Here is a 23407-nt window from a genome sequence, read left to right on the forward strand (position 1 = left end):
TTTTGCAGCTTTTTAAATTTCAAAGTTTACTGTTCCTTAGACATTAGTACATTTGTAGCTGTTTCTTAGCATTGCAATGAGGATTAGGAATGGGTAGTGTGTATTCAAGTTAACAATCTCAGGAAAGCTCAAAGAGGGAGACTGAAAGGTTCAAGATTTTGGTAACAGAAATGGAGACATTGGTTCAAATATGGTACAGCTCAGTAGTGACTGAAAGCCATTACCTTCCTGCTGAGCCAGATAAGATTTACAAAAATAATATAAACCATTATAATGAATGATTCAGTATTGCTTATACGTTTGTCTCTTTTTAGTATTGGAGAATTCCACCAAACATTCCAAGAACCCCAATATTCTATCAATTCCTAGCCAATCCAGTTACAGCCACAACACTAGGAATAACTCTTCAAGAGAAAATGTGGAGAAAGATAAACAAATCAAGCGTAAAATGAAATCATCCACTATTAATCAGCAAGGTAATGTTTGTAATAACTACCATTAATTCACATAATCAGAAGGTTAATTACATGACTGAATTACACCATTAAAATACCCCTTTGATTTCATAGTTAATATAAGTGTTTTTAGAATCCGGGTATATTAACATAGTATTTATACTGTAATTACATCATCATATAGTCAACTTTCTGTTTATATTAATTGTAATTGCAGATATTGGGTTGCATATCTGTGATGTGAGTTCAGTATATTATAAAGTATTACTGAATGTTTTAAGATAAGCAATGTTATAAATATGTTAAATGTTAAAAAATCTTAAAATCTGAAGAAATGTATTCAGTTACTTTTACCAGAGGAGAATAGAGCATGTTTATACTGGGACACTAAAGAAAGTTAACCCAAATTAATTTTTAAAGTGGATTAGTTAAACTGCATTCGGCCCTACGTGAATACTCTTATTCAAAATTAAAATTCGTTTTTTGAATTAAGCTAAACCAACTTTAATTCTGAATAAGAATGTCCATACATGGGCTAATGCGGTTTAACTAATCCACTCCAAATTCATGCATATATTTAAGTCAAATTAATTTTTCTGGGTGTACCTGTGTAGATAAATCTTAAGAGTGTAAAGCAAAGATCCCTCCTGAAGAACAGAACTCAGGTATTATGGTTGATTTGATTTAATTTGTAGTTTATATTCTCAAATTAAATAGCATTTTGTGCAATATATTTAATCAGAATCTGAAACTACGGACTCAAAGTGCCATAATCTGGAGATAATGGGAATGTTGTAATACCATGAGGTGAAATCTAAAAAAACCCCCAAAAAAACAATAACAGAAAATGTGGAAATGCAAGAAGTGCTAAATGACTTTTTTTTGTTTCCGTTTTCATCAAAAAAGTTAGTAGCATTCGAATGTCTAACATAGTGAATGCCAGTGAAAATGAGGTAGGATCAGAGGCTAAAATAGGGAAAGGACAAGTTAAAAATTACTTAGACAACTTACCAAGTCACCAGGGCCTGATGAAATACATCCTAGAATACTAAAGGAGTTGAGTGAGGAGATATCTGAGCCGTTAGCAGTTATCTTTGAAAAGTCATGGAAGATGGGAGAGATTCCAGAGGATTGGAAAACAGCAAATATAGTGCCCATCTATAAAAGAGGAAATAAGGACAACCTAGGGAATTAAAGACCTATCAATTTAACTTCAGTATTCGGAAAGATAATGGAGCAAATAATTAAGCAATCAATTTGCGAACACCTAGATGATAATAAAGTGGTTAAGTAACAGTCAGCATTGATTTTTCAAGAACAGATCATGTCATACCAACCTACTAGCTTTCTTTGACAGACTAACAAACCTTGTGGATGGGGGGAAGCAGTAGATGTGGTATGTATTGACTTTAGTAAGGCTTTTGATAGTCTCTCTCATGACCTACTCATAAACTAGGAAAATACGACCTATAAGGTAGGTACAAAACTGGTCCCAGAGAGTAGTTACCCATCATTGGATAGAAAGCTAGCTAGATAGTCGGGCTCAACGGGTAGCGATCAATGGCTCCATGTCTAATTGGCAGCTGGTTTCAGGCAGAGTGCCCCAATGGTCGGTCCTGGGGCCAGTTTTGTTCAATATCTTCATTAATGATTTGGAGGATGGCGTGGAGTGCACTCTCAGCAAGTTTGCAGATGACACTAAACTGGGAGGAGTGGTTGATATCCTGGAGGGTAGGGATTAGGGTACAGAGGGACCTAGACAAATCAGAGGATTGGGCCAAAAGAAACCTGATGAGGTTCAACAAGGACAAGTGCAGAGTCCTGCACTCAGGATGGAAGAATCCCATTCACTGTTACAGACTAGGGACCGAATGGCTAGGAAGCAGTTCTGCAGAAAAGAACTTAGGAGTTCTTCTTCGAGTGATTGCTCATATCCATTCCAGGTAGGTGTGCGCGCCGTGCGTGCACGTTTGCCGGAAACTTTTTTACCCTAGCAACTCCAGTGGGCCGGCAGGTCGCCCCCTAGAGTGGCGCCACTATGGCACTAGATATATACCCCTGCCGGCCCGCCCACTCCTCAGTTCCTTCTTACCGCCATGTCGGTTGCTGGAACTGTGGAGTGCGGCTTGCTGTCCTCCACGTACCTAGCTCTCCTGTACTCTGTTCGTAGTCGTAGTTGTAAATAGTTTTATAGATAGTTTGAAGTAGTATATTAGTTGTTTATTATATATAGTTGTTTAACTTGTTCGCGGGTGGGCCGTTGCCCTCCCGGCACTGGGCTCATGCCTGGTTCGCCGGGCTTCAAGCAATGCTCGGCATGCAAGAAGCCGATGCCGACTAGCGATCCCCACGACGCGTGCCTCAAGTGCCTGGGGGAATCGCACATCAGTGAGAAGTGTCATATATGCAAGGCCTTTAAGCCTCGCACAAAGAAGGAGAGGGATCAAAGACTCTACGCTCTCCTAATGGAAGCGGCACTGACTCCGGCACCGGCGGCGCAACCGGCCACTTCTACTCCGGCACCGGACCGCGTCGGCACCGGCAAGACTCCCCGGCACCGTCCATCCCCGGCACCGGGAGCAGATCCAAGACCCTCGACATCTGCAACACCATCGAGGCAGGCTCGAGTGGAACGCCCGGCATCTACCTTGGCCGCAGCACCGCCTGCAGGGCTGCTGTCGACTCCGGGTCCAGAAGGTCCGTCGAGTCCAGCCCCTCCTAGCTCCCGCTTGAGATCAGGGGTCGAGCTGTTAGTCCCATCTACGCCGGAGACCTTTGCCTCGACACGGGACTTGATAGCGCTCACGGAGCCATCGCAGCCTCAGACCACGGCACCCCCTGGACGGGTAACCTCCAGAGGCAAACCGATGCTGAGAGCACTGTCTCCAGAGTCCCGGCACCGATCGCCCCGGAGACATGAACGCTCGCGCTCGGTGCGCCGCTCGCAGTCCCGGCACCGTTCTCCCCGGCGGTACCGGTCGCACTCGCGGCGCCGATCAGCATCTGCACGGTCCCGGTCTGGCTCCTCTTACCACCGGCACCGAGACTCTAGGAGCCGTTCACCTCGGCGTTCAGCTCCTCGGTCGACCTCCCGGCACCGAGCCGGTGGTAGGTCCCGATCCCGGTCGACCTCCCGACACCGCGTCGGTGGCAGGTCCCGGTCCCCACTGCCATCCCGGCACCGCGCTGAACGAAGGTCGCGGTCCCGCTCTTGGCACCGACCTCGAGGCAGATCCCGATCCGGATCCCGGCACCGACTACCACGCCGTTCCCGGTCCTGATCCCGGCACCGATACGGGTCGCGGCACCGCTCCTCGGCACCGAGGAGAGCATCGGCATATAGAGAGGTCTATCAAACTGGCTCAGCGCCTCTGTGGCCTTCAAGGGAACCATCAGTGTCCTCTCAGGCAGAGAGCGCCTATGCGTTGGGCCAGGACAGACACTCGGCCCTGTTTCAGGACCCTCCACCTCAGGAACGAGGGCCTCAACAGTGGGGGTTTTGAACCCCATGGGCGTACCGCCAAGCCCAGGGTCCACAACATATTACTCCCCGCCCTGCGGCGGAACGCAGGCCACCTGAGGCTACGGTGTCTAGACCCCCTCCCTCCCCGGAAGCGGAAGACAGGTCCAGCCACCAGGACCCAGAGCTCCCTCCAGTGACGGAGGTGCAGCCTCAGACAGAACCCCCCCGTGGGCGCTCTGTTGCCGGGGGTTTCCTCGTCGTCTTCCCTGGATGAGGCAGTGGCGGGTACCTCGTCCTCCAGCCCTCCCCCTCTAGATCTTAGGGCATACCAGGACCTCCTCCAAGACGTGGCACAGAACCTGGACATTCAAGCAGAGGAGGTCTCTGAAATCGAGGACCCGGTGGTGAGCATCCTCTCCGCCGATGCGCCCACCAGAATGGCCCTGCCCTTTATCAAGACTATTCAGGCCAACGCCGCTACTATCTGGCAGTCACCGGCCTCCATCCCTCCGATCGCTCGAGGAGTGGAAAGGAAGTACATGGCCCCCTCGAAGGGCTATGAGTACCTGCACGTTCACCTGACACCTTGCTCCCTTGTGGTCCAGTCGGTGAACGACAGGGAGCGCCACGGTCAAGAGGCCCCAGCACCCAAGTCAAAGGAGGCGAGGCGGATGGACCTCCTGGGCCGCAAGGTCTATTCAGCGGGGGCGCTACAGCTCAGGGTCTCGAACTAGCAGGCCCTCTTTAGCCGCTACTCCTTTAACTCTTGGGTAGCGGCGGGAAAATTTGCAGAGCTGTTACCACAGGACGCCCGCCAGGAGTTTACCACCATCCTGGATGAGGGCAAAAAGGTAGCGAGGACCTCGCTACAAGCCTCCTTAGATGCTGCGGACTTGGCCGCTCGGACGCTTGCCTCGGGGCTTACGATGTGCCGAATTTCCTGGCTTCAGGTCTCTGGCCTTCCGCCAGAGCTCCAGCATACTATCCAGGACCTCCCCTTTGAAGGCCAGGGCCTGTTTGCCGCTAAAACAGACCCCAGACTAAAGGACCTTAAAGACAATAGGGTCATAATACGGTCTTTGGGGATGCATACGCCTGCGACACAGTGCAGGCCATTCCGGCAGCAGAACCAACAACAGCAGCGTCGGCCGTATCCTCACTTCCGTCCGCGGCAGGACCTCACTAGGCGCCGCGGCAGGAACAACCGACGCAGACAGTCGGGTAGCCAAACAGGGCAAAACCAAGGCTCCGCCAAGGCCCCTCCTGGACCCAAGCCTTCATTTTGAAGGTGCGCCCGAGGGCGCTGTACCAGTTTCCCCTCCGGATCCTTCCCCGCAGTTTTCCAACCGTGTTCATTTTTCCTCCCGGCGTGGACCCAAATAACATCGGACCGTTGGGTCTTGTGTACTGTGCAGGCCGGTTATCGCCTGCAGTTTTCATCGCCCCCCCCCCCCCCCACCACCATCCTCGTCCCTCTTCAGGGACCCCTCTCACGAGCAATTCCTCCGTCAGGAGGTGCAGACGCTCCTCGTCAAGGGAGCCATAGAGGAGGTTCCAGAGAGCGAGAAGGGCAAGGGGTTTTATTCCCGCTACTTTCTAATCCCCAAGTCCACGGGGGGCCTCAGGCCTATCCTCGACCTGCGGGAACTCAACAAGTATATGGTGAAGTTGAAGTTCCGTATGGTATCCCTTGGAACCATCATCCCATCCCTGGATCCCGGAGACTGGTACGCCGCCCTCGACACGCAGGACGCTTACTTCCATATCACCATATTCCCCCAGCACAGGCGCTTCCTCCGCTTTGTGGTCGACCGCCAACATTATCAATTTGCGGTCCTCCCGTTTGGCCTCTCTACGGCCCCGAGGGTGTTCACGAAATGCATGGCAGTCGTCGTCGCACACCTCCGGCGCTGCTGCATTCACGTGTTCCCCTACCTCGACGACTGGCTGATCCGGGGCACATCGGAGCTGCAGGTCCGCGACCACGTCGCAGGATCCGCAGCCTCTTTGCTGCCCTAGGCCTCATGATCAACGTGGACAAGTCTACTCTGCTCCCCACGCAGAGGATAGAGTTCATCGGGGCCGTTCTGGACTCTACCCTAGCCAGGTTCCAGTCGCTGTCGGCCATCATTCTGCGCTTGCAGGCGGCCCCGCTGACCTCTCTAAGAACATGTCTGGCCCTCCTGGGCCATATGGCGGCCTGTACGTTCGGGACAGCGTATGCCCGACTCCGCATGAGGCCTCTTCAATCTTGGCTCATCGCGCAGTACCGGCCGGCCAGACATTCGTTGGACACAGTTGTCACCGTTCCCCAAAGGGTACTGGACTCCCTTCGGTGGTGGCTGGACCAGTACGTAGTCTGTGCGGGGCTCCCGTTTCATCCGCCCCAACCCTCGGCATCCTTGACTACGGACGCCTCAGATCTGGGCTGGGGGGCACACTGCGGCACCCAAAGAACTCAAGGCTTGTGGACCCCTCAGGAGCTGGGCCTCCACATCAACATACGGGAGTTGAGAGCGGTCCGTCTTGCTTGTCAAGCGTTCGTCCATCACCTTCAAGGTCGTTGTGTCGCGGTGTTCACCAACAACACGACGACCATGTTCTACATCAACAAGCAGGGCGGCACCAGGTCCTCTCCCCTATGCCTTGAGGCGATGTGTCTCTGGGAGATTTGCATAGCCCATGCCGTTCACCTTTCTGCCTCCTATCTCCCGGGAGTACGAAACACTCTAGCGGATCGACTGAGCAGGTCCTTCCGCTCGCACGAGTGGTCCCTCCATCCAGACGTTGCCCTCTCACTCTTCCAGATGTGGGGTCGTCCCCGGATGGACCTCTTCGCGTCCAGGGAGAACAGGAAATGTCGGACTTTCTGCTCCTTTCAGGGTCGGGACCCTGGGTCTATAGCGGATGCCTTCCTGATCCCATGGGCGACCCACCTGTTTTACGCGTTCCCTCCCATTCCGCTGATACACAGGGTTCTCCTCAAGGTGCACAGAGACAGAGCTCGGGTGATTCTCATAGCTCCAGCGTGGGCCAGACAACATTGGTACCCCATGTTGCTGGACCTCTCAGTAGCCAACCCAGTTGCCCTGCCCCTACATCTGAACCTGATCACCCAGGACCACGGCAGGCTCTGTCACCCGGACCTTCCGTCTCTGCACCTTACGGCATGGCTCCTGCATGGTTGACAGGCTCCGAGCTACGCTGCTCTACCCCGGTTCGGGAGGTTCTCCTGGGCAGTAGAAAGCCTTCCACCAGGGCTACTTACTCGGCTACGTGGAAGCGTTTCTCCTGTTGGTGTTCGGAGAAAGGTCTTCTCCCTATGGAGATTCCCATCACCACTATTCTAGACTACATCTGGTCCTTCAAGGCCCAGGGTCTGGCGTTGTCATCCCTCCGGGTCCACCTAGCGGCTATCTCCGCGTTTCATCCTGGAGTGGACGGATGTTCCGTCTTCTCCCACCCTATGGTGGTGAGATTCCTGAAGGGACTGGAGCGTCTCTATCCACAGATCCGCCCTCCTGCCCCTTCATGGGATCTCAACCTGGTCCTAACTCGGCTCATGGGTCCTCCATTCGAGCCGTTAGCTACTTGCTCCCTGCTCTATCTCTCATGGAAGACCGCCTTCCTAGTGGCCATCACCTCAGCTAGACGGGTGTCAGAACTACGGGCCCTCACAGTAGATCCCCCGTATACGGTCTTCCATAAAGACAAGGTGCAGCTGAGACCACACCCTGCCTTCCTTCCCAAGGTGGTCTCAGCTTTCCACATTAACCAGGAGATCTTCCTCCCTGTCTTTTTCCCAAAGCCCCATTCATCCCGCAGGGAGCAACAGCTCCACTCGCTAGATGTCCGTCGGGCGCTAGCATTTTATGTGGACAGGACCAAACCGTTCCACAAGTCCCCCCAGTTATTTGTGGCGGTAGCGGACCGGGTCAAGGGGCTACCGATTTCCTCACAGAGGATATCTTCCTGGGTTACCTCCTGTATCAGGACCTGTTATGACCTGGCCCACGTTCCGACGGGCCGTGTGACTGCTCACTCCACCAGAGCACAGGCATCATCGCTGGCTTTCCTTGCCCGCGTGCCAATCCAAGAGATTTGTAGGGCGGCGACCTGGTCATCGGTCCACACATTCGCTTCCCATTACGCCCTGGTTCAGCAGTCCAGAGATGATGTGGCCTTTGGCTCTGCAGTGCTCCAGGCCACGACTTCTCACTCCGACCCCACCGCCTAGGTACGGCTTGGGATTCACCTACCTGGAATGGATATGAGCAATCACTCGAAGAAGAAAAGACGGTTACTCACCGTTGTAACTGTTGTTCTTCGAGATGTGTTGCTCATATCCATTCCACACCCACCCTCCTTCCCCACTGTCGGAGTAGCCGGCAAGAAGGAACTGAGGAGCGGGCGGGCCGGCAGGGGTATATATCTAGTGCCATAGTGGCGCCACTCTAAGGGGCGACCTGCTGGCCCACTGGAATTGCTAGGGTAAAAAAGTTTCCGGCAAACGTGCACGCGCGGCGCGCACACCTATCTGGAATGGATATGAGCAACACATCTCGAAGAACAACAGTTACAACGGTGAGTAACCATCTTTTACACTGGATGAGAAGTGTGCCCTTGTTGCCAAGAAGGCTAACGGTATTTTGGGCTGTATAAGTAGGGGCATTGCCAGCAGATCGAGGGACATGCTCAGTCCCCTCTATTCGACATTGGTGAGGCCTCATCTGGAGTACTGTGTCCAGTTTTGGGCCCCACACTACAAGAAGGATGTGGGAAAATTGGGAAGAGTCCAGCAGAGGGCAACAAAAAGTCATGAAGCACATGATTGATGAGGAGAGGCTGAGGGAACTGGGATTGTTTAGTCTGCAGAAGAGAAGAATGAGGGAGGATTTGATAGCTGCTTTCAACTGCCTGAAAGGGGGTTCCAAAGAGGATGCATCTAGACTGTTCTCAGTGGTAGCAGATGACAGAACAAGGAGATATGGTCTCAAGTTGCAGTGGGGGGCGGTTTACGTTGGATATTAAGAGAAACTTTTTCACTAGGAGGTTGGTGAAGCACTGGAATAGGTTACCTAGGGAGGTGGTGGAATCTCCTCCCTTAGAGGTTTTTAAGGTCAGGCTTGACAAAGCCCTGGCTGGGATGATTTAGTTAGGAATTGGTCCTGCTTTGAGCAGGGGGTTGGACTAGATGACCTCCTGAGGTCCCTTTCAACCCTGATATTCTATATTCTATCGTTCACAGTCAAGCTGGGAGAGTGTATGGAGTGGGGTCTCGCAGGGTCCAGTTCTATTGAATATCTTCATCAGTGATTTAGATAATGCATAAAGAGTACACTTATAAAGTTGGCAGAAGATAACAAACTGAGAGGGATTGCAAGTGTTTCGGAGGATAGGATTACAATTCAAAATGATCTGGACCAGGCATGGCCAATGTGAGCCTGAGAAGGAGCCAGAATTTACCAATATACATTGCCAAAGAGCCACAGTAATACATCAGCAGCCCCCCATCAGTTTCTCCCCCCCTCTACTCCATGCTGATTGGGCCTCAACTGGAGTATTGTGTCCAGTTCTGGGTGCCACATTTCAGGAAAGATGTGAACAAATTAGAGAGAGTCCAGAGAAGAGCAACAAAAAATTATTAAAGATCTAGAAAACATGACATATGAATAGGGCTCCATATCTGTCACGGATGCCATGACTTCCGCAATCTCTGTGACTTCTGCAGCAGCTGGTGTGGCTGGTCCCAGGGCCTCCCAGGCAGGAGGCTCCGGGGACAGCCACACTGGGCACTGATGGAACGGCTCCATAGCTAGTTGCTCGGGTGGCCCCACAGCCAGCTGCACGGGCTGCTGCTCAGTGCCTCCCACCCCACCAGAGCAGCAACCTCCCCCAGCCCCACACAGTGCCCCCCATCACAGCACCCTGTCTCCCCCTCTTTCCCCCACAGCTAAGATTTAGTCAGGAGTAAAGAGTACAAGTCACGGACAGGTCATGAGCAGTGAATTTTTGTTTATTGCCCATGACTTTCATTAAAAATACCATGATTAAATTGTAGCCTGACCTATGAGGGAAGATTGGAAACATTGGGTTTGTTTAGTCTGGGGAAGAGAAGATTGAAGGGACGTAAATTTTCAAGTACATAAAAGATTGTTACAAGGAGGAGGGAGGTAGCTTCTCTGAGGTTACGACAAGAAACAATGGGCTTAAATTGCAGCAAGGGCTGCTTAGGCTGGACATTAGGAAAAGCTTCCTGTCAAGGTGGTTAAGCATGGGAATAAATTGCCTAGAGAGGTTATGGAATCTCCATCCTTGGAGATTTTTAAGAGCAGGTTAGACAAACACCTGTCAGAGATGGTCTAGAATAATACTTAGTCCTGCCATGAGTGCAGGGGACTGGACTAGATGACCTCTCAAGGTCCCTTCCAATCCTATGATTCTATGATTTTTTCTTTGGTTCTAATACCACATGTAGCTCTCTGTGACCCTCTGTGTGGCTCTCATGGAGTAGACTCCACTTGCCATTCTCAGAGAACACTGAGCAAAATCAGGCCAGTGGCGTGGAAACTGCTGAAATATTTTTCCCTTGCCCCTGAACAGCAGGAAAGAAAATGTGTTGCTTGGAAAACTGTAAATACAAGTGGTACCACCACCTTCTCTAGAGCAGCTTCCAGTAGGAAGCTGCAGGGAGAATGAGAGAACACATTCCTCTCTCTCCTGCCTAATAATGAGGAGGAGGAGAAAAGAAAAACAACTTCCTTACCCCATCTCTTCTTGGAGAAAGAGATTTTTTTCTCCATGAGGCAATGATAATGTGTGGTGATTCTGAGTCACAGTGATGTAACATCACATATCTTGCTGCATTATTATATCATAAAGATTTCTGAACAATATGAGGATTGTTGTTATGACTGAGCAATGTCAGCTAACGCTTAATTGCTGGAAAGTCACTTTAAGATTGATTAATATTGACCTATTGTCAAACTGCTCTGTAATGAAAAAAGCCTGTTTTTTTTGTCCTTGAACTGTGTCACACGGGGAGCATTTCAGTGCCACATGTGTTCATAAGTACTTCCTTTTAGATTTAGATAATTATTTCCATAGATTTATTAAAAGTATTCATCCAAACTGTAGACACCTGTACATATATGAAAAAAAGACACAATATAGAGTGATATTCTCCCAAATAATCCATTTGGCAGTTAAGAACACCTCATAAATAATATCCCCTTCACTGTCTCTTACAACCCACTCCTAACTGGAAAGTGGAAAAGAATAGATAAGCTTTGCAGCATATCCCGGATTTCAGGATAGTCTATCAAGGAAAGTGAACTCCAGTCTTGTGCATCCCTCATAGAGAATATCCAGCCAATAGCTTCTGCCCCACCAAACCATTATTATTTATTTCTGTTGTGGTAATATCTAGGAGCCCTAGTCATGGACCATGACCTCATTGTACTAGACACTGTACAAACACATAACAAAGATACAGTCCCTGTCTTAAAAAGCTTATTTAGCTCTCCACCTCTGCTGGATCACAACTGCCGTATTATTATGAGAGAGATAAGGTTGGTGAGGTAATATCTTTTATTGGACCAACTTCTATGGGCGAGACAGACAAGCTCGCAACCTGACACAGAGAAAGCTCAAAAGCTTGTCTCTCTCACCAAGAGAAGTTGGTCCAATAAAAGATATTACTTCACCTACCTTGTCTCTCTCATATCCTGGAACCAAGACAGCTACAACAACACTGCACGCAACAGTGGAAAAATGTGATATTGTAAGGTGAGAGAGGTAGTCTCAGATATCCAGGGCCCAAACCATTTAGGGTTTTATAGGTCAAAACCAACAACTTAAAATTACACCCAAAAGCCAGTGCAGAACTCTGGCAATTGTGTAAACATACTGTGATGTACTGTTTAGCAAGGGGTGGAAAATTCTGGAACAGTATACCTTTGTGAATGCAAGAATGCTCAAGGTGCTGGTCTAATCCCCATTTAACAAAGACGTGGACAGATGTAGCTGCTCCACATCAGAAGAGAAGTGATGTTAATGAGTAACTGGTTAAATTGAAAGATGTTTTTGACTGGAAAGTTTTTCAGTTACACAGCAGAAGCAAGGGAAAATCCCAGGATTGGTGGCGTGGAAATCAAATATGAATATCACACCTTTTAAATGTTCCTCATTGTGAGGATATCACTTCTTTTAAACCCAAAGATTCCTGCATTCCACACAAATTTGACATCCAGACTTTTATTTTTTAAAACCATTTATATCAGAAATAAAGAATCATGGAGCCATTGTGCCAGAAAGCTTACTTATACTAAAGCAGTGAGTCCAGCAGCATTTTAAATTTCCTGCATGAACAATTTTTTTAATTAAGTTTTTGGGTCTCTGTCACATGTGTCCCACATTTGGGCCTTCACGGATGAAGGCAGTTATGGTATATCATCCACTCAAATGGTATTTTATAAATAGTGAATGGAATAGTTTTATCAGGGGCCATTGGGAAATAAAGAATGTAGATTTCTCTTACATATTATTACTCTGTTATTTCTTTACAGCAGACTGCAAAAATAATGCTTTGGCATCAGGAAGCATTCAGGTAAATGGACATGGAGGGCAACCTTCAAAACCTCCAGTTAAAAGAGGGCCTGCACGGAAACCGAAGATAGAGGCTAATAGCAGTACATGTGAAGTGGTGCACAAGAAAAGAGGTAGAAAACCAAAAAAGTTACAAATTGCTGAACAGATGAATGCAGAGCAGAATTCAGTCCAGACCACCAGGGACATGGTAATAGAAGAACCCTCAGTTTCTAGTGCATGCAATTCTCTTTCTGAAAATAATGTGAAGGAAGCTGTATTACAAAAAAAAGGTCGTGGAGGCAGAAAGCCAAAAAGAAAGACACAGACACGTCAACCAGACTCAGACCTTATAGTCCCTGCGAATGTTAAGATGCAGACAAGAAGCAGGAGGAAAAGAACAGATGAGCCTGTAGAAGAAGAAGTGTCTGAGGAACTGAAAGATTCTGAACCTCACATGAGAACTAGAAACCAGGGTAGGAGGACAGCCTTTTACAATGAAGATGACTCTGAAGAAGAGCAAAGGCAGCTATTATTTGAAGACACCTCTTTAACTTTTGGAACGTCTAGCAGAGGCAGAGTCCGAAAGTTGACTGAAAAAGCAAAGGCTAATTTGATTGGCTGGTAACTGTTACCAAACATATTCCTTAGAATGCTATGAAGCAGGTACAGTTAAGGAGTGAGCAGAAACAAAGACTTCTGCTCCCCTGCTGCTATTATGGATTAGAAGAATACGTTGTGATTTGAAAAAATTAGCAAAAAAGAAAACGGAGAGAACACTTCTTTGAAACAAATATATATTTTAAACTTTTGCTATTTATTGCCCTCTAGACAGGTTATGCATTTCAACAGTCATTTTGTTCATAGATAAGAATAATTGAAGACGTGTAAATAAGCAATTACTGACGTTTTAGAAGTGAGAATTACTGTACTCCTGAGCAGTGCAGAGTATTTCTGTGATTAAACAAAGTGATAGAACTTTTAATGCCACAGACTGAGAACAGAAGTCTATTTTTGACCAAGCAAGGTACATTTTTATTGATTGCAGAAGTCATGTCTCCCAGGAAGGCAGATACTGACAAAGAGTGGCAGTAAATTTAGAATTACATTTCCATTAAGGACAAATGCAAAATTACCAGATTTTGCTAATCTGAAAATGTTTAATTTGAGTAGTGATGGAGCATTCAACTGCAAAAGAAGCCTAGCACAGGCTGTTGGTTTATCCAAGTTTCTGCCAAACAGAGAGAAAATGTAATCACAATATATATATATATATATAAATATATATATATATTATATCCACATTGGAAAAAGTTTGACTAATATGTCTAATTTTTCAGACCTTGATTCTTTTATCAATCACTAAATCTCTGTTTATTGTGCCAAAGACTGAGAAACAGTGCAGTGGAAAGCCTTCTTTTCTTTCTCTTTTTTTTCTTTTGTGTGTGTGTGTCTGTGTGTATGTGTGTGTGTCAGTAATGCAAACACTTTTCAAAGACAAAAAAAGACCGTGTATCATTCTATATAGCAAGTTGTTATAAATTGTGCTGACATGTATCCTCTTTTGGTACTTACAATAGAAAACAGTAACGCACTGATGGGGTCCTTTGACAAAGATGTTTTAGACAAAATTTATAATTGGTTAAAGGATTCAAGGAAATTACAGGAAAAATATGGGCTTATGATGTTTACTTTCTGATCTGTATTGTTTTCTACAACTTTTGATGTGTTGAGTAATCTAAAAATGACTTACAAAGAAGTGTGTATGTGTAGATTGATATATACACAAACACATACATATACAATATTACCCAGGTATAGAATCTCTTTTTCAGGATTTTTTAGATAGCACTAGAATTTAAAAAAAAAGAAAGAAAAAAAAAAGAAAAGAAAAAAGAATTTTAAATGTCATACTTTATAGTTTAATTTTAGGGGGAAGATTGGTTATTTTCAATTATTAAAGGTTAAAAAAAGGCCAAATCACTTTTTATGCAATCATGTTTTATACAGTGGTCTCATTGCACATTGTGTTTTTTCTGCACTTTTTACGGTATACTTATCACTCTGACATAAGTCAATATACACCCTAAAGAAAAATTACATTTAATGATTGTGCCTTGTATTCTATTATTTCTTGCATCCTTAGTAAAATTAAGTTGTCTATTGTAAATGATAACTATATGACTTAGGGGAATGTATTACTATATATACTGCTGTGGAAAAGAAAAGCAGTTATTTATTTGTTTATGGTACATTCAGTTATTTTATACCTTAAAAACAAACTTTAATACCATTTTCTATTGCTTAAAAGGTATTGTCCAGTTTGAAAAAAAGTATAGAAATAGTAGTATTTTCTGAGATCTGGTATGGTACAAAAATGTAACCAAAAATTTCAGATACATTATTTTGGGGTAGCATGAGACAATGTGTCATGACCCTGATTTAGAAGAATAAAAATTGAAAATTAAATATTAAAAAGTAGAGCCTAGTGCTGAAAACCCTTACTCATACAAGAAGTCTTCATTTACAAGACAAGTCTGATGGACTTGAGTGCAACTGCTGAAAAAAGAATTTGCAGGATTTAGGACCTTTAAACTTGCACAGATTTTCTTTATTCATTCTGGGCCAAATCCTATACTCATTATTCTGTTACAACAAAGTCTGTTTAAGAAATGCCTGAGCAAGGAAATCAGGAGTTGGCCCAAGAAGAGTAGCTATTAGCTATCATTTACCTATTATGGATAAAAACCAGTAACCCATGTGCTTGGCATTTCTAGTATTGATTTATGTACCTGTCTTAATTACACATCTTTATATGAAATTAAGTAAACTATTTTCCAGAGCCTGACTGGATTACTTGGACTCTGAGTTTGGGGGGCATGGATTTGATTAATTTGATTTTGATTTATTTATTTTTTCTAACAAATGTTTCTTTACTATTAAAAAACAGTTGCTAAACATATGGTAAGGTGGAAAATTATGGTTGTACAGTTAAAAAATAGTGTATTACACAGTTCAAAACTAATTCATTTTAGTGTGAGACTTAACAGTTAATTTTAAGGATCTCACTGGTGATGAAGGCAATCAGTTTCAAATGTGTAATTTCCTGATGTTATCTGCATTTTATTATAAGAAATTAGAGTATATCTAAAATTCAGCTTCTGTATTTACACTATTTGTAATGTTTTATATGGCATGATTATGTATATATTTATACACAGAAAATACTGTATGTAATGTTGGAGAATGGAATAGCACACATTCCCATTACATTATGTGAAAACTGTACACCTTAAAATCACAAGAATAGAAGGCCTTATCTGCAGAACATAGATACATTTTTCCCTTTCTATAGAGATCTGTGACATTAAACTACAGGGTTTTTTTTAATTCACATTTAGAAATATTGACATTGTTTTCTTCTTAAATAGATTGTGAATGATTTGGGTCAGTTTTTTATAGAAACAACACTTCAAAAATTATGAGAAGTAATACCAGATTTATTAAAATATATATTTTTATAATTTAGCTTCTTTGGGTTGTAAAAGTTTATTTATGAGAATTAATATCATACCATTATGCTGTATGTCCTTTTTTGCTTGAAAGAATGTATTTGAGATATTTGCAACTTATTGTACCAACAAAGAAAAAGAGCTTTTGATAACTAAGTCTGAAGGTTTTAAATGTGAGCAATAAGCTGTGTTTCAGCAACCTGAAAGAATGTCAAAACTATAGTTACATGCATGTAATGGATAATGCCATCTCAAATATCTAACAAATCATTCAGAAATGGAATATTGAAATAACGTGTTTGTTTCACATATAGATTGTAAATATTATATACATGTGTTTTATTGATATACAGTCACACTAATCTTACAAGTCTGGCAGCAATGAACACAACTTCATTCAAATCCATTGATATTTGACTTTTGATATGGGGATATTCAATTGTTTTCTCTGGTGGTGGTCGTTAAAGTCAATATTTACCAACAATTACCACTGAGTGGTATCTAATACCACAGTATTTTCTATCTTTAGATTAGGAAATAGCTGCTGTTTCTCAGATACCATTATATTCTAAATGTTTACTTTAACAGCAGTCACTGTACCATTGCATACTGAACAAGTGTTTATCCTGTTTGTTTCAATTGTTATTTTGTTATCCAAGAACTGAACTTGAAGAACTTCATTACAATATTGTTCAGCATTATGTCAGCTAAGGTTCTTGTCATTGTGCTATAACCAGTGATCACTACTTTACAGAAAATGTCTCTTGTGATTAGACTGCTGTGCTATATACTTGCACACATTTATTTCGTGTGTTCGGATTGTTGTTAGACTTGTAAGATTAAGTTGGTTGAATTTAATATTGCTATTTTATATTTGTAAAATATTAATAAAAGGACCCTCATGCAGCATGTCTGTAAAAATAAACAATCGCATTTATGTTGTGTAGCAGATAGCTTATGGGCTGTATTGCTGTACCCAGTATTTGTCAAGTATCAACCCTGGCTGCCTGTTCCAGAGCCTTTTGCCATATATTAAAATATTATGCAGACTAAATCCGTACATCTGTTTGACAACTGGAAGTTTGATACAGTTCTTACACCGCACTATTAAATCTCTCTTGCTCACATTTACTTTTAGGCCCTGATCCAGCAACCATTTTAGCACATGCTTAAAGTTAAGCATGTGTTAAACTGTTTGCCGTCCTATAGAAGTACTTAACTGGTTAAGTGCTATAGGCCTCATATACAGTAGACTCTTTTTAGCTCATCTTTAGTGATCCTGTGAACTCATTTGGAGCATGAATATAGCTAAAGTCCTTTGACATATCGCTGTATTTTATCCTGAGTCACTCTTTTTCTTTCACACTTTAACTGTGTTCCATACTAGCTGGTCAAACTGTTTTTTTCAGCTAAACACTGCTACTCTCTTCAAAAGGAGTTTAAATGCAATTCTGTTGAACGCTGGTGAAAGCTGAAAGGAGAGAGGGCCTTAACCTCACCTGGAGACAACAAAAGCTCGTTTTCTCTGTTACTTTTTACTACCTAATGAAGGCAAAAATGTTAACTGTACAATTATTTGATAATATATTTTGTCTGTTTTCCCCAAAGTTCTTGCAGCTGATCAGTTTCCAGGGGCACCTAGGTATTGAACTGATAAAAAGGGCTGTTACTTTTCTGCTGTACATTATTGTATAAAAATGTGTTTGTTTATATGCAGAAATAGTGTATTAAATTTCATATAAATTGGCCAAGTCTGAAAATTTATTTCTGATAGCAAATCGGACACTCTTGTTGTTTTAACTTTATGTAATTTCATAGTTTTTAGACAGGAACATGGCTCTTACTTTCTGGTATATTTGGGGGGAAATTCAGGTAGCTTTTAAATTGAAGTTAACCTCTACATGTCTCACCCGTTTGTACTAACTATATGGAACCATTTTTTGCTATTCATTTTACAGTATATTTGAGCGGAAAACCTCCAGAAAGGTTAGCTTTTTATAATTTGTTTTATTTAAAAAGAATATCACAGAAGAGGGTTAAACTTTTTGTTCTAAAGACTACAACAGCGTCAAGGCACTCTAGAGAATCTATGCGGCAATAAGTTAAAGATAATTTTTAGGAATTAGCTATGACAGGCTATTTGGGGAAAATTATCGGGGGGGGGAGAGGGGGAACAGTAGGTCTTTGGAACTCTTTAAATGCAGATAAATACATCAGGAAATTTGCTTATGTGATATAAAGAATACATTGTCGGGGTGGAGGTAATATTTTACTATGACTTTCTACACTTAAAGAAAAAATAAGCTTCTACAAATTGGGAGTAGAAAGGAATATTATCTTATCAGCACCTACTATGTACACATTCACATAAGGCATACCTACTATTTTGTACTTAAAGTGCATGTTGATTTACAGATATATTGAGAAAAAATGCAGAGTTACATTTTTGGACCATATTAAAACTGCAAAACCGTGACAGGCAACTTGTTAAAAGATCTTGAGTGAATTATTTATATCCTGTCATTTATAATGTTTAAACGTGTAGAATGTAGCTCAATTTTAAGGAAGTGACCTAGAAGGGTTAATTTTGAAACTGACACATTTTCAGATTAAAAATTATAATGCTTATTTTGTACAGAATTATGTAAAACACAAATCTGGTGTACGTAATAAATAACAAACAGTTTGAAAACAATAATTCTTTAGCTTTATCAAGGTCTTTTTCTTCCAGAAATCTGGATTATCATGTTATAACCTGCAGTATCACACCAGGATAAACAGTGCCCTTTCTTTTTGTACATATTGATTGGAACTTTCTTTACTGTTATGTGGACACTTTCTATGTTAGTTTTGATGCATAATACTTTGAATCCTTTTATACAAACTAGAATGTATGTGTAAGAATTACTGTCACTGCAATGTAGTACCTACAAACTTATTTTTAAATAAATAGAAAACTTGTTTTTCTAAGTGGTTCTGCGGTGGTTCTGTTATTTCTATGTAACAGTCTGTTGATTTGTATAATGGGAGAAGTACATCACAGAACAGCCTAAAATCAACTTTGTTCTTGTTTTTATCTGAGCATGCAATTAAAAGGAGTGGAAGCACATCAGCTGGTGCTGCAGCATTTGAGCTGTGATGTGTGAAGATGAATTTTTGACATCCTTACTATATTCAGAGTTTGGCATTAATCAATGCAGAACTGATATAAGAGCCTAACTTCTGCAACTGTTTGGCATAGTGCTGCTAACTGTTTTCCTGTCAGAACTGTGCTTTTACGGGGCAGAGAAACATAATATGTAAAATGGGCTATACCTACACATCAAGAAATATAGGGCTTACATTTTCAAACTGTGGACTCTTAAGTCTTTTGTACATCACGGCTTTCAAGGATGACAAATCTCAAGTACTCTACATATAGGTATATTCACAGGCCTTCCATATCTGCAGTCTAACTTTTTAACTGTCAGGTTGGCTGAGAAAAAAAAAACCAGTTTTTAAATGCAGCTCCCTGTGGATTACCTTTCTCCTGCCCTGTTCTGTGCTTTTCTATTTCTCTGTTCTTCATAGGAAGCTGCATCCCTTTTCCTCTACATTACTTACCTGAAATCTCAGACAAACCAAAAAACACCTGACAAACACCCATGCACAAAATAAATTTGGATCCTTGTGTTAGGGTATGCTGCTGAGGACAAAATTTCCTTAATTGAATCACATGATGATTTTGGAATACTGAGGCACATGCTAAGATCTGCCAGTGACCTGAGCTCCACAGAGACATTTGTGACAGGTCCACAGCAAGAGGAGATGTTTACAAACTCTTTTCAATAAAATGTACTTGTATTTCAGAACATTACAATTTAAAAAATAAAGGCATCTGTGCTCCATTCAGTGTGTTTACACAAGTCCTAACAACGTTAGTGGACATTACATATTTATCAAGAGGAAAATACCCCCTGACTTGGTGTTAGCACTAGAAGATTTTTTAACAACTGAAATATGTTTTTGAGGGGAGAGAAAGCAAATATAAGCTATAAGACTTTCCAGGAGATTTTAAAAGAGCCTGTGTAACCTTTTCTGAGTTCTGTCATAAGATGTTCTTAAGAAGAGTAAAGAAAAACAAAAGCCATTCGTGCAGGTTCTGATTTTCACAAGTATTATGTACCTGTACCTCCCACAGAGGTCAATATGTTTTCTTTTAGTAGCTGGCTGCTGAAGATGCTCACTGTGCAAGTGTTGCATATGTGAATCTTTGCTAGCCAGTTTATTCTCCTCCAATCAAAATGCCTATTTAAAAGTAAGGATAACATCTCTAGGATTATTTTCATACTATTTTTGTTTTCAAAGTAAAATATTTCAGATTTAAAGAGCCTTTTGTGCCCTACATTTAATATGTGCTGTTTGGAAAAAAATTTTTGAACTATTCAGTTGGTAGTGACAGCTGAAATTTATAAAAGAGAATATCAACAACTGTTTGCTGGTTCCATGGAAATAGACATTGATTGGCAAAAGGGATTTGCTTTTAAAAATAATATTTGAGTCTAAGGCATGAGTGTAAATAAAGCAAGTTTCAGCTGAAATTTTTTTTTCTAGAAAACAAAAATGTCCTTCAAATATAGGTGACTGGTATACAACATGGTCTAACTTGCGCTGTATTTTAAAAATGAATATATAAAATAGCTGAAATATTAAGCTAATAAAATACCTCAGCCAGCCAAATCAAATGCCTTCCAGTTTTCTTTTCCTTCTCACCTCAGAAGCATGGAGGCTTTGTCCAAACTCTCCCTTCTCTGACTGAGCTCACCCTTTCTTTTTGGCCTGAAGAGACACGAAAGAGAGAGAGAAGAGACGAGAAAAAGGAAAGAAATGAGCAAGGTCACATAAGGAAGAAGCAAGCCTGAGGAATCTGCTTCAGGCCAGGGGAAGAGGGTAAACAGCCCCTACCTCTGTGCCAGAGTATACCTCTTTGTTAGGGTCTCAGCTGGTGCCAACCATTCAATTAAACATAAATGCCACTCTGTCTCAGGGATGGCCCAGTCTTTGCTCCACTTGCAAAAAGGGAGAAGGCTCCTCTGATGGTGGCATCCATAGCTCACATGCTGCTCACCTGTCTGATCAGTATGGACACCCTACCTCAGTTTGCAGCTCTAGTCCACAGCATATCCCATCTGAGACAGCCAGTGGTTTCCCCAGGAATTGAAACGGGGGTGGGAGGGTTCAACTTTGAAATATGAATAAAATAAATGTTGTGTTAGGATAATGCAAGTTACACCAAAACACATAACAGGTCTAGATTTCCTATATATATATATATTTTTTTTTAAATGTATTTAATTTAAATTGACTTTTGAAAATTAAGCCATTGTGGGATAAGAGGGAAGGCCACTCATGGATGAGTAACTGGTTAAAAGATGGGAAATAAAGGGTAGGAATAAATTATCAGTTTTCAGAATGGAGAGAGATCAATTGTGGTATCCCTGAGGGGTCAGTTCTGGGACCATTACGGTTCAACATACTCATAAATGATCTGGAAAAATGGGTAAACAGTGAGGTGGCAAAATTTGCAGCTGATTTTAAAAATAGGAGATATACCTGTCTCCTAGAGCTGGAAGGGACCTTGAAAGGTCATTGAGTCCAGCCCCCTGCCTCCACTAGCAGGACCAAGTACTGATTTTTGCCCTAGATCCCTATGTGCCCCCCCAGATTGAACTCGCAACCCTGGGTTTAGCAGGCTAATGCTCAAACCACTGAGCTATCCCTCCCCCCCAAATACAAAACTATTCAAGATATTTAAGTCCCAGGCACACTGTGAAGCGTTACAAAGGGATTTCACAAAACTGGGTGACTGGGCAACAAAAATGGCAGATGAAATTCAATGTTGATAAATGCAAAGTAATGCACACTGGAAAACAATGTAAACTATACATACAAAATGAAGGAGTCTGAATTAGCTGTTAACACTCAAGAAAGAGAACTTGGAGTCATTGTGGATAGTTCTCTGAAAACATCCACTCAATGTGCAGCGGCAGTCAATCATTCCCAACATTCTGTTCGTTTTTTTTAAAAGAACAGGAGTACTTGTGGCACCTTTAGAGACTAACAAATGTATTTGAGCATAAGCTTTTGTGGGCCCCCTTCATCGGATGCATAGAATGGAACTTATAGTGAGGAGATATATATACATACAGAAAACATAAAAAGGTGGGAGTTGCCATACCAACTCTAAGAGGCTAATTAATTAAGATGCACTATCGACAGCAGGAGAAAAAAAACTTTTCTAGTGATAATCAAGATAGCCTATTTAAAACAGTTTGACAAGAAGGTATGAGGATACTTAACATGGGGAAATAGATTCAATGTGTGTAATGGCTCAGCCATTCCCAGTCTCTATTTAAGCCTAAATTGATTGTATCTAGTTTGCATATTAATTCAAATTCAGCAGTTTCTAGTTGGGAGTCTGTTTTTGAAATTTTTCTGTTGCAAAATTGCTACCTTTTAAATCTGTTACTGAATGGCCAGAGAGGTTCTAGTGTTCTACTGGTTTTTGAATGTTATGATTCCTGATGTCAGATTTGTCAATTTATTCTTTTGCGTAGAGACTGTCTGGTTTGGCCAATACACATGGCAGAGGGGCATTGCTGGCACATGATGGCATATATCACATTGGTAGATGTGCAGGTGTACGAACCCCTGATGGCATGGCTGATGTGATTGGGTCCTATTATGGTGTCACTTGAATAGACTGTGTCACTTGAATATGTGGACAGAGTTGGCATCGGGCTTTGTTGCAAGGATAGGTTCCTGGGTTAGTGTTGTTGTTCTGTGGGTGAGTATTTGCTTCAGGTTGAGGGGCTGTCTGTAAGCGAGGACAGGCCTGTCTCCCAAGATCTGGGAGAGTGATGGATCATCTTTCAGGATAGGTTGCAGATCTTTGATGATGCACTGGAGAGGTTTTAGTTGGGGGCTGAAGGTAACGGCTAGTGGCGTTCTGTTATTTTCTATGTTGGGCCTGTTTTGTAGTATGTGACTTCTGGGTACCCTTCTGGCTCTGTCAATCTGTTTTTTTACTTCAGCAGGTGGATATTGTAGTTTTAAAAATGCTTGATAGAGATCTTGTAGGTGTTTGTCTCTGTCTGAGGGATTGGAGCAAACACGGTTGTATCTTAGAGCTTGGCTGTAGACCATGGATCATGTGGTGTGTCCTGGATGGAAGCTGAAGGCATGTAAGTAAGTATAGCTGTCAGCAGGTTTCCAGTATAGGGTGGTGTTTATGTGACCATCGCTTATTAGCACAGTAGTATCAAGGAAATGTACCGCTTGTGTGGATTGTTCCAGGCTGAGGTTGATGGTGGGATGGAAATTGTTGAAATCATGGTAAAAGTCCTCAAGGA

General features: G+C 43.0%; 1 protein-coding gene across 3 annotated transcripts in view; it reads left to right on the top strand.

Annotated features, from left to right (window-relative positions):
• Positions 1-17193, top strand: part of PHIP (pleckstrin homology domain interacting protein) — a 339268-nt gene extending 322075 nt beyond the window's left edge. For 2 of the 3 annotated variants that reach the window (XM_050950076.1, XM_050950079.1), the window contains 2 exons: positions 315-476; positions 12486-17193. In XM_050950076.1, coding sequence (XP_050806033.1) covers positions 315-476; positions 12486-13132 — 809 coding nt within the window. In that variant the 3' untranslated portion in view covers positions 13133-17193. The remainder of the gene's footprint in view (positions 1-314; positions 477-12485) is intronic. The other variant, XM_050950077.1, reaches the window with a different exon arrangement.
• Positions 17194-23407: the final 6214 nt, after the last annotated feature.

Source organism: Gopherus flavomarginatus, chromosome 4 (assembly GCF_025201925.1).
Source record: "Gopherus flavomarginatus isolate rGopFla2 chromosome 4, rGopFla2.mat.asm, whole genome shotgun sequence".
NCBI classification, from domain to species: Eukaryota; Metazoa; Chordata; order Testudines; family Testudinidae; genus Gopherus; species Gopherus flavomarginatus.